The following is an 11,081-nucleotide window of genomic DNA, read 5'->3' on the forward strand; positions in this document are numbered from 1 at the left end:
CCCAAACCCCATCGCTAAGCCCCGCCCCGGAAGTGGGATGTTGGCCAGGTGACTGCACTATCCACAGCCGGGCTGCTGCCGCCACAAAGACCGTCCTTCCCATTGGCTGGGCGCACTGTCTGCCACAGCTCTGCGGGCTCTCATTGGTCAGCGGGGAGGTGGGGCCTAGCTCGCCGTGTGCTGTCTGCCTTGCCGCGTGCTCCTCACGCGGAGCCAGCCGGGCGTGTAAAAGGGCGCTGCGGCGCCAGAACCGGCACCCCGTCCCTGGCGTCCGGCCATGGCTTCAGCAGCCGGCGTGGTCACCAGCTCGGAGGACAGCGGCCGCAGGAAACCCCGCCTGGCGGCGTCGCTGCAGATCAGCCCCGGGCCCAGCTCCAGGAGGCCCCCCGCCAGCCTGGGCCGAGAGCCCTGGGAGCCCGTGCTCGCCCCCAGCGCGGAGGACAATGAGGGGGATGGGCAGTCCCAGGCCTCGGCTGGGGACGGTGGGCCCTGGGCGGGGGCCGGAGTCAAGGAACTGGGGACAGCCCGGGCTTGGGACGGCTTGGGGGGCCGGATGAGGAGGTCCCCGAAGGTCTCTGTCCCACCCCGCAGGGCCCGCCAGGGACTTCCCAACGGCAGCTGGACAGCTGAGCCTGCAGCTCAAAGACCCCCCGCCGGGCCAGGCTGTGGCGGTGCTCGAGCAGTATACGGCCGGCCTGGGCGTCTCCCTGACCTTCCGAGAGGACCAGACGGCAGGTGAGCCCCGGGGCCTGGGGCGGTGGCGCCCCCCGGCTGCCCCAGACGAAGCACGGGGGCTGGGAGCTGGGCCGGAGCCGGGCCCGAGGCGGACCTCGCTGTGAGCAGGTGGGGCTACGCCAGACCTCCAAGAGGCAGGTCACAGCAGGGTGAACAACATCCCCATCTGATACCCCAAAGCGACCCAGCCTTTCAGCTTGCCTTTTTGGAGGGCCAGTTACATGCAATTACAGTTGCCCTCCCAGCATTGGAGATACTTGGGGACCAGCCGGTGACTTGAAGACGTTATCAAAGCCGTTTGCTAATGGCAACACTGCCTAGAGATGTAATCACGTCCTTTCCTCTTTCTCGGTGCACCCTGCCCCCACCCCGGACTGGACAGACACAGACACACACAGCAACACCCCAGGTCCTCAATTCAGGTTCCCAACCTTCAGCCAGCACTTTTCCGGTTTCTAAGGAGATAGGGAGAGAAGCATCCCTCAGGCTGTCGGGAGCCTTTGTAAAGCTACCTGAGAGAACCCCTAATGAATGGCTGAAAAAGAGAGAGTGTATTAAATGTGTGCCTGGGATTCCTGTTAATCAGGGGCGGTGAGACAGCAGGCTCGGAAATGATTGTCGTGAAGGAAAAAGTAAATACTCGCGGATCCCTAGAAACAGGAGGCACAGCTCGCCACACAGGGCCCCACGAGAAAGGACCAGGGTGGTCAGGAGGTAGAAGGGGAGCGGGGAGAGCCCAGCCCAGAGCCTTTATTGGGGTTTCTCAGGAAGGAATGGTTGAGGCAGGCTGAGTAAGTTACAGGGTTGAGTAAGGCAAGACCCTGAGGATGTTTTGGGGTCATAGGGGTGGGTCCTAGTTGTCTGGTACCTGGCCCTGGGGTGGTTTAGGGTCTGGAGGACGTTGGCTCATGTGAGAGTTTGGCAGTTGGGGACTGAGTTCTGGATTGGTTGGTTTCCACATCAAGGCGCACTTGCAGGGGAGTCGTCTGCTGTCTCCAGGAATTAGCCCTGGGAGGAGCCTTCTCTCCAGGATCAAGGCCCCAAAAGCCTGCGCATCAGGAATACAGAAGATAAGGAAATAGAGTCAATGCAGATGATAATAGCTAACATTCGTGAGTTCTGGATGACAGGCCAGGCGCTGTCTGCAGGGCTTCAGGCACATTAACTCACCGAGTCTTCACAAGTGTTCCTTAAGGACATGTACAGTACTGTCACCACCATTTTACAGACGGGAAGACTGAGGCCAGAGAGGCCGCAGCTGTGTGGCACAGTGTGAACCCCGGCGGTCTGGCTTCAGAGCCTGAGCTAACCCGCTGGGTTACACTGCCCCTCCCTTCTGCTTACCATTCCCCTTTTTGTTGTTTACATGGGTAGATGTGGTTTTTAGTCGTTTCTTTTTGTTTTTTTATTTTGATGAAATTTCAAAGACTAGTGTGAAAGAACTCCCATGAACTCTCCACTCAGATTCTCCAGGTAACATTTGCCACATTTGCTGTGTGTTTGTGTGTCTCTCTCCCCTCTATATATCTATTTATGTAAAAATATCTAGATTAAGTTTTTCTGAACAATCCGGAAGTTAATTCACCCCTTAAGCACGTCTATGTGTAATTCCTAAGAACAAGGACATTGTCTTATGTAACTATAGTACAGTGATCAAATTTTGGAAATTTAACATTGATGTAATGTTATTACCCCATTACCATTCACATTCAAATTTTGCCACTTGTCCCAGTAATGGCCATTTTTTCTAACCCAGCGTGACCGATGGCATTAGGCTGCTGTGCCTCTTAATCTCCTTCTGTCTGAAACACTGCCCAGGTCTCTGCTTGTCTTCAGGATGGTGATGTCCTCGAGGAGGAAAGGCCGGTGGTTTTGTAGACTGTCCTTGCATTTGGGTTTGTCTGTTTCCTCAGGAGGGTTCAGGTTGTGCGTTAGGCAGGAGCGCCTGTGGCGACCCGTGTCCTTGGCCGGACGTCCCGCCAGGAGGACTGGGATCTGTGTGTCCTACCACTGGGGATGTGAGCTGGGAGGCCTGACTAGGGTGGCGTCCGCCAGGTGTCTTTGCTTCCCCTTTGTGCTTTGTCAGTCATCCAAGGGGAGCATCTGGAGATGGTGTGACTGTCCTGTTTGCCATGACACTGTAGCATCCTTTGATGGTTGTCACCAGAGTTGATTGTTGCGTGCCAGCTGCCACGTGGGGTTTGCTGACGCCAGCGTTCCTTCCACGTCTACTAGCTGGAATTCTTGATGCTCTTTTAAAATAGCTGAATATCAGTGCTACCGAGGAGTGCTGAAACGTGGGTTCTCTTTGAAAAGGGCAGTCCTTTTGGGAAACAATTTAGCAGCAAGTCCCAGCAAGTCCCGTGAAGTGAAATAATTTGACCAAGTGATCCAAGTTCTAGGATTTTCATCTGTCTCTTGTCTCATAAGTAATACCTGAAAGGACAGTGTTTGGTGGAAGAAACTGTCAAAAGTAGAAAGAACTAGCTCAGTGCGTCTAAGGGGAGGCTGCGGGCTTCATCCTGAGACCAGTGTGGCCCTGGTTGGGTCCTGGCGCCACCTGGGCCTGCTGCCTGCCCTTTGTGTGTCCCCTTTGTAAAATGGGGTCACGTGGACCTATTTCAGAGGGGCTTGTGAGGGTTCTCTGAATGACAATGGGCCTGGCATGCCAAGGCACGCACCAGCGCCCGGTGCAGGAGCAGGCGGGCCATCTCCTTGTCATTCATCAAGGTCGTCCTTGGTGTCAGGAGGAAGCGTAGCTAAGAGCTTCTGTGGCTCAGGTGGGGCGGTGTCGCCAGAGGTGAAGTGCAGGGCGCTACTTCACCGCCCCCCCTTCTCCAGGCTGCTGCTCCTCCTTTTCTGTGTGCGCCGAAGTGGATGGGGTGGTCTGCCCCGCAGGCACCGCCAACAGCAAGCTGGAGGCCAAGCAGCAGGCGGCTCGCTCTGCCCTCCGCTACATCCAGAGTCAGCTGGAGAGCCCGGGTAAGGGGGCAGCCCACCTGGTGGCCACGCCCCAGCTGGGGATGCCAGAGCCCCACCTCTGTGCGTGTGAGCATGTGGGTGGGCAGGGGAGAGGCCTGCAGGACCACCTGGGCCCCAGGGCCTGGCCTGCAGGGAGAGGGGGAGGGAGGTGGGCCTCCTCCTGCCCTCCTGTCCTTCGAAGGCTGCCCAGCCTGGGGCCAGGCTCTGCTAGAGGGGCAGCCCAGGGACTTTTGGTTTCTGGAAGGTGAAAACTTTCCCGCTGCCATTGCCAACTTGTTTGCTTCCCGAAGGACAGAGAGTGGGAGGGTGGACCCTGGCACCTGTGGTGACCCACCCCTTCTCTTTCTTCAGAGCCCCCAGAGCCCCCCAGCAGGCCTCCACTCGCCCCCCTGAGTGTAGGTAGGTGGGCCCTGTTGCTCTGCCCCCTGTGGTGAGGGGAGGGGCACAGCCTTGGGGCCCCTACCTCTGCCCTCTCCCCCACGTGCAGAGAACATCCTGACCCACGAGCAGCGCTGCGCAGCCGTGGTCAGCGCTGGCTTTGACCGGCTGGTGGACAGGGCCTCACTGTACCAGGCCTGTAAAGGGACTGTCGCTGCTGTCATCCTGGAGAGAGGTAGGGTTTACCCTGCCCACCCCGCCCCTGCCGAAGGCCCCTCGCCTTAAGCCGTAACATCTCTGCCCCCTCCCCTCACAGAGGTCCCCGGTGCCAGGGGCCACACCAAGGAGATCTACGAGCTGGTAGCGCTGGGCACAGGTGGCAGCAGCTGTGCCGGCTGGCTGGAGTTCTCAGGCCGGCAGCTCCATGACTGCCACGGTGTGGTCATTGCCCGCCGGGCCCTGCTGAGGTGAGGGCGGGTGGCCGGCGCACTGCCACAGCCCAGGCTGGACGTGGCAGCCCCCAGCTGCTCCTCCACCCGTCTCTCCCAGGTTCTTGTTCCGGCAGCTCCTACTGGCGACACAGGGCGGCCCCAAGGGCAAGGAGCGGTCTGTGCTGGCCCCCCAGCCTGGGCCCGGGCCCCCCTTCACCCTCAAGCCTGGGATCTTCCTGCACCTCTATGTCAGCAACACCCCCAAGGGAGCTGCCCACGACATCTAGTATGTAGGGAGCCCTGATGGGTCCCTTAGTTTGGCCGACGGGGAAGGGCAGTGCAGGCTGGGGTCAGGAGAGTGACCCTGACTCTCGTGTCCCACGTCCTACTCCCCTCGCCTGCCTCTGCAGCTTCCCGCCATCGTCCAAGGGCAGTCTCCTGCACAGTCCGCCCTTCCGCCTGCAGGCCCACGTCCGCGGGGAGCTGAAGCCCGTTTGCTACGTGGCGCCCGCGCTCCGTGACACCCACGTGAGCTGCCTCTCGGCCAGTGACAAGCTGGCACGCTGGGCTGTGCTGGGGCTGGGCGGCGCCCTGCTCGCCCACTTCCTCCCTCCCCTCTACGCCACCAGCCTTGTCCTGGGTGAGGGTCTAGCGGGGCTGGAGGGTGGAAAGCGGCTCTGGGTGGTGGGTGGGAGAGGGTGGCAGAGACCCCGACCTTGTCCTGTGCTTTCTGCCCCCACAGCTGACCCTTGCCACGACCCCCCAACTCTGAGCAGCGCCATCCACACCCGGCCCAGCCTGGAGAGCGTCTTGGGGCCAGGCCTGCCCTGTCCCTACGCCCGGACCACGCTGCACCTGTTTTCGGGCCCCCCTGTGGCCCCTTCTGACCCCACCCCCAACACCTGCCACGGCCTGAGCCTCAATTGGAGCCTGGGGGACCCCGACATCGAGGTTGTGGATGTGGCCACCGGGCGTGTGAAGGCTGAGTGAGAAGGGCCTGTGTGCGGGCTGGAGAGGGGCCCAGCAGTGAGGGGTCCCAGTTTCCCTGCCTGGGGGTGAGAGGGAGCATCAGGCTCCAGGGGGGTTCTGATCCCAGCTCAGCCTCTTAGCAACTCTGGGACTGTGGCCGGTGCTTCTGTCAGCCACCCTGTGACACCCCCTAAGATTGTCACAAGTGAAAGGAGGTGGTAGGAGGGCAGTGGTGTCAGCCTGTGAGTTGGTTCCCTTTTTCTCTCCCCTGATCCTCACGTCCTTTCTCTCCATTGTCCTTTCTCTCCATTGTCCTTTCTCTCCATCGCCAGTGCTGTCCTCGGGCCTCCCTCCCGCCTCTGTAAGGCAGCTTTTCTCCGGGCCTTCCGCCAGGCTGCCCGAGCTCTCGGGAAGTCCCACCTCCTGGCCTTGAAGACCTACGAGGCAGCCAAGGTCAGCTCCTTCCCTCCCCGCCAGCCGTCTTCCTCCTGCACCCCCCAGCGAGCACCCTCTCCACCTGCTCTTCTCCTGCCCTAGGCTGGGCCCTACCAGGAGGCTCGCCGGCAGTTGTCTCTCCTGCTAGACCAGCAGGGCCTGGGGGCTTGGCCCTCCAAGCCATTGGTGGGCAAATTCCGGAACTGAAACAGACCTCCAGGGGGCCGAGGTCCCTGCACTGAGGTGGGCCCCACTGGAGGAGTGCCACTTCTACGGGGTGGGACGGGAACGGGGGGTGACGGTGGGGGGGATGCTGCTGCACATTTGGGCTTGAATAAAGAAGGTGTTTCTGGTGCTTCTATGTGTGCTTGGCTTTTGGAGGAGGAGCAGGTAGCGATGGGCTGTTGGCCAGATCCCTGTCTCACAGAGTCACTTTGTTAGTGCCTCCAGCCTGTGTGCTCCGGGGGAGGCTGTGCTGTGTGGTGTGTGTGGGGCCAGGCTGTCAGCAGCGAGTGTGGGAACATCTCCTCTCTGGGCGTGATGGGGGCTACTGTGTCCCTTCCTTTCCTGGGGCTGGGACCTGGCAGAAGTGTTGAGGAGGGTGGTGCCTGCCCCCAGGTCCCATGTGGACTCATCAGAGGCCTCAGCCGTGCCGGCCCATTGAGCAAGCTCCATGGGTTGGAGGGTGCTGGGATGTGTGCACATCGGTGGTCCCCATTCAGAAGGAGATGCGGGGCCCTGGGCAGACAGCAGCCCCAGGGCCTGCCTTTGGTGTCCTCTGGGTTTCTACGAGTGGATAGGGTCCGGAGGCCCTTCCACTGGGCTTGTAGGTATACTGGAATACACTGAATAGTGTCCCCCAAAATTCACATCTACCTGGAACCTGTGAAAATGACCTTACTTAGAAATAGGGTCTTTGCAGATGTGATCAAGTTAAGGTGAGATCGTACTGAATTACCGCGAGGGCTTAAATCCAATGACTAGGGTCCTTATCAGAAGAGACACACAGGTAGACACAGAGGGGAGGAGGCCACCTGAAAACGGAGGCAGAGATGGGGGTGATGCTGCCATAAGCCAAGGAGCATCAAGGATGGCCAGCAACCCCAGAAGTTGGGAGAGAGGCTGGTTCTCTCCCTAGAGCCTCTTGGAGTAACCAGCCCTGCCAGCACTCAGGCCTCAGAGCTGGGAGAGAAAAACATCTGTCGTGAGGCGCCGGTCTGTGGTACTGGGTTACGGCAGCCCTGGGAAGCTAGGAGAGGATCGTGTGGAGCTGGGGCCCACTTGTCTCCCTGTGCTGCCCCAGCTCTTCCATCCGGGGCAGCCCGCGCCTGCTTGCGCGCTGTGGTGAGGGCCAGGGCGGTGGGCCTCCTTCCTTGCCCTCCAGAGGACCGGAGTGAGTCCATGGGGGCTTTCGCACGCTCCGAGTACCTCGAGTAGGGGAGGACCACGGTGTACACTACACGTGCACACAGACACACGTGTGTACGTGCTCATGCTGCAAACCTGGGCACCTCACCGGCCCGGGCAGCGTCCATTGAGCAGCAGCAGAGCAGCTTTGAAGTCTGGGGACCTGGGGCCAGGAGTGGTTGAGGACCATGCCAGCCCCACCCCCTGAGGCCTGAGGTTCCCTGCGCCTCCAGCATCTTCGGGGTTCAGAACTACAGACTGCTCTGCCAGGTGGGCCTTGGGGCCAGGTCAGTGCTGATGGTGAAGCCCTGGCATGGGTCCCATCCCTCCAAGCCACCTCTCTGCCCCTCGGTGTGTGTGTGGCCTTGGCCAGCTACTTAACCTCAGTGCACTTTGGCCAACTTGTCTAGAGAAACAATCAGAAGGCCGCCCAGGTGATCTGTCCTCGTACAGCTGGCCCACTGCAGGCCTGGGCTTTCCCTCCGCTTGTCCCCTGGGCCGGTGCTCTCTCCCTGTCACCAGTGCCACTGCTGACGAGAGGGACATGATGGAGGCAGTGGGCGAGGGAAGAGCAGAGATGTCTGAGGGCTCCGGGGCCCTGCACCAAAGCTTCCCATACACTGTTGGACTGAAGCCTGCCACCGACTCTGCACGATAGATGACAGATGCCCTCATCGCCCCACTTTACAGCTGAGGAAACTCACCAGGTGACGTGGGGAAACTTCTAGAAGGGCACGTGGGGTCGGGGTGGAGCTGCGGTTCACGGGCAGGCCTCTGACTTCGAGCCCGTCAGTCCCAGTCACGGCCTTGCCTGCTGCTCATTTGCCTCTGTGACCTTGGACGAAATTCCCATTCACTTATAAAATGAGACCCGGGCGGTTTGACTCCTAGGGTTCCTCCCGCCTCAGATGTGCTCGCCTCGGTGGGCTCTGCACTGGGAGATGCAGGCTTTGCCACTGAAAGCAGGAGCCACCGGGGGGCGCCCTTGGGAGAGGGGGAGGGGACAGGAGGGGGAGGGGCTGGGAGGGACCTCAGGAGGGATCGAGGGGGCTGGGGAGGACGTTGGAGCAGGAGGGAGGGTCTCGGAAGCCAGGTGAGCCCTGATTGTTTTGTTTCACTGAGGACCAGCCAGGTTATTTGCCCTTAGGTATTGTTTCAAAAAAAAACTTCTCAGGCCAACTTTGAAATAACTTTTCCTCGTGGTTATTTTGTTCAGGGACGGGCAAGATTTTGAAAACAAGCCTGTTAATGAGCCCGTTTATTACACACTGTTTTCCCCTGGAGATAATTTAAATTGACTGACTGTCGGCGCTGCAGTGGTGGCTCCAAACAGAATGCACCCTCATTCCAAACTGCTCTTTCATGCAATGAGCCTTTTGATATTCATTAATCACATAATCACTGGGTAAACAAATTATTCAAAATGACATTAACTCTGCTGTGTTCTGCCAACTAAGTAATATTTGTCCCCACGTTGCATAAATCTGCCTGTCCAATCCTTTGCTCCCAAGACGTCCTCATCACACGCATTCCCTCAGATCCTTTGGCTCAGCTTGTTTATTACTGCAGGGGGCTGAAGAACGCTGCCCTTGCAATGGGGAGTCTGCTAATGTCCTCTTGGCCTAACCCCCTCTGGGGGAAGTTTTGCCAACAATAGCATCTTTAGATTGGGAGGTGACGTCATGGAGCTGGCGGGACTCCTAGGCTGCTTCCTCCTTGACGCCTTGGCCACCACTCCGCTCCTCCCTCCCCTGCAGCCCCAAGCTCTGGGGATCTTTCCTGGACCCTGCGGTCCCTCCCTGTGTGTGGTCTTCACCTCTGAGTAGAAGTGTGGACTGGGAGGCCAAGGGGCCACTCCACATTTCCAAGCCTCAGTTTCCCTGTCTGGCAAAGGAGAGTCAGTCACAAAGGCGTGGCCCCCAGGGTCGTGGTGAGAGGAACTGGGAAGGGGGCCCAGTGCAGTTCCTGGCTCCTGGCAGTCCTGGGCCGAGGCTGTGGGCAGGCCCGTGTGCCCCCAGCGCCCGGAGGTGGCCCCATTGTTGTTCTCTCCATCCCCTCCAGTGGGGCCCCCACATGGAAGACATCCGACAGACAGGCGTTGAGTGGGGAATTAACGAATTCTAGGATCTTCTCTTTACAGGAGTGAGTTGGAGAGAGTCGAAACCCTGTTCTGAAGGTGGTTTTGGAAGACATTTTGAGAATTTCCATTTTCCCGTGAGTGCTTTTGTCTGTGCCCTGTGGAAGCATTCAGAGAGACCTTGAGGAAAGTTAGTGACCGTGTAGAGAGAGGCTCGACTCTAAACCGTCACCTGCTCCGTCCACGGGTCCGTGGTGAAATGACGCCATGACAAAGACAGCCGCAGGCTCCGGCTTTCATCAGAGTTTACTCCGCCCCGCAGTCCGGAGGTGACTGGCCTTGGGTGGCTGTCCACCGCCCTCGCCTCAGGAGAAGGTGGCCTTCTCTTGAAGGAGGTGACCTGGAGGTTCCCCACATCACTTCTGCTCATTGCCCATCAGTCCGAATTTCATCATGTGCCACGCCTAGCTGCAGGGGTGGCTGGGAAACAGGGACTCTAACTATAATTTGGGTGGGTTCCATTACTAACAGGATGTGGGTGACGATGGTATTGGTGGTGGTTAGTGATCTTTCACACACAGAGCTGGGAGGCACCAAAAGGCCCTACCCCTTGAGAAGGCACCAGGCACTGCAGGGAGCATCCTGCAGCCAAGAAGGGGCACAACCCGCCTCAGCACTCTGTGTCCAGCACCATTGCCCCCACTGGTCCCTGACCTCACCTCCAGACATGGGAGCCCCACGGTGTCCCTTGAATGACCAAACACATTCCTGCCTCAGGACCTTTGCACCTGCTGTTCCTTCTTCCCCAAAGTGTTTCCTCCACTGATCCACACGGTTGCTCCCTTCACTCCTTCAGGATTTGCTCAAGTGTTGTGGCTCAGAAAGGGCTTCCTGCTCACTCTTTACAAAATTGCAGCCCCTCACTCTGGCCATCCCACCACTACCCTGCTTTAGTCCCTGTCTGCTTTGTTCCCTGCTGAACCCCCAGTGCCAGAACAGTGTCTGGCACAAAAGAGACTCGTTCATGAACGAATGAAGCTTCACTTTGGAAACAGCATCAGTATGCCGTGCTGTCACTGCCAGGCGGCCCAGCGGGTCACATCCTTGACTCTCCAGCCCATTTCTGCAGCCTGACTCACACCCAGCGTCCTGCTCTTCCACCCTGGATTCATCCTGCTGGCTTGTCCTAGCACTCTCCTAGGGTGAGCCTGCAGCCGGTTCATTAGCTTTCTAAAGATCCCGTGTCTTCAGCTCAGACGCAGGAATTAAGTACGCGGGAGCGTCTGTGTCTGCATCCCAGAAGTTTGATGGGGAGGCAGGAAGGGCATAACGTTCCCGGGAAAGGAGGGGCACTCACATCTGCTGCCCACCTACTGTGTGCCAGGCCCTGTCACTGAAGGTAGAAATGGGCCAGGGGCAGTGGCTGGTGGCTTTAAGACACATTTATAGGACTGAACGACTGTTGGGGATCATCATGAAAAGGAAACATTTTGTTCCCTGGACTAGGTGTCGGCTGAGCAGACATCACCTGGGGACATGGGTCCTGCCCTGGGGAGGTGGCCCCGGGTGGCCTGGGTGCCCTTCCTGTAGAGGTTTCCTGATGCACTTTAGGTGCAGGTTCTTGTTCCCAGAGTGGCAGATCACCAAGGCCAGCCCAGGCCGCCAGA

The 11,081-nt window shown here is 58.9% G+C and overlaps 1 protein-coding gene across 3 annotated transcripts; it reads left to right on the forward strand.

Annotated features, from left to right (window-relative positions):
- The first annotated feature begins 80 nt into the window (after window positions 1-80).
- Window positions 81-6,285, forward strand: ADAD2 (adenosine deaminase domain containing 2). Of its 3 annotated transcripts, none has more exons than XR_002806867.2 (11): window positions 81-482; window positions 592-735; window positions 3,577-3,717; window positions 4,069-4,116; window positions 4,205-4,330; window positions 4,412-4,562; window positions 4,645-4,812; window positions 4,937-5,166; window positions 5,269-5,477; window positions 5,828-5,948; window positions 6,033-6,285. XR_002806867.2 is itself a non-coding variant. In XM_014738503.3 (11 exons), exons 1-11 carry the CDS (start codon window positions 278-280, stop codon window positions 6,135-6,137), a joined length of 1,683 nt encoding a protein of 560 aa, XP_014593989.2. In that variant the 5' UTR covers window positions 105-277; the 3' UTR covers window positions 6,138-6,285. The 3 variants fall into 3 exon arrangements, 2 of the variants coding, with proteins under 2 accessions (XP_014593989.2, XP_070119250.1); XM_014738503.3 differs by having other exon boundaries at window positions 105-482; window positions 5,269-5,512; XM_070263149.1 differs by having other exon boundaries at window positions 153-592; window positions 627-735; window positions 5,269-5,512.
- The last annotated feature ends 4,796 nt before the right edge of the window (window positions 6,286-11,081 follow it).

The sequence above is a fragment of the Equus caballus genome, chromosome 3 (genome assembly GCF_041296265.1).
Source record: "Equus caballus isolate H_3958 breed thoroughbred chromosome 3, TB-T2T, whole genome shotgun sequence".
Lineage (NCBI taxonomy): Eukaryota > Metazoa > Chordata > Mammalia > Perissodactyla > Equidae > Equus > Equus caballus.

Bases quoted from the DNA above. Each gene is read 5' to 3' on its own strand.
- ADAD2 (XM_070263149.1), top strand. From the start codon at position 278: ATGGCTTCAGCAGCCGGCGTGGTCACCAGCTCGGAGGACAGCGGCCGC. The intron at 736-3,576 runs GTGAGCCCCGGG...CCCCTTCTCCAG, and splicing joins CCGAGAGGACCAGACGGCAG to GCTGCTGCTCCTCCTTTTCT. The intron at 4,331-4,411 runs GTAGGGTTTACC...CTCCCCTCACAG, and splicing joins TGCTGTCATCCTGGAGAGAG to AGGTCCCCGGTGCCAGGGGC.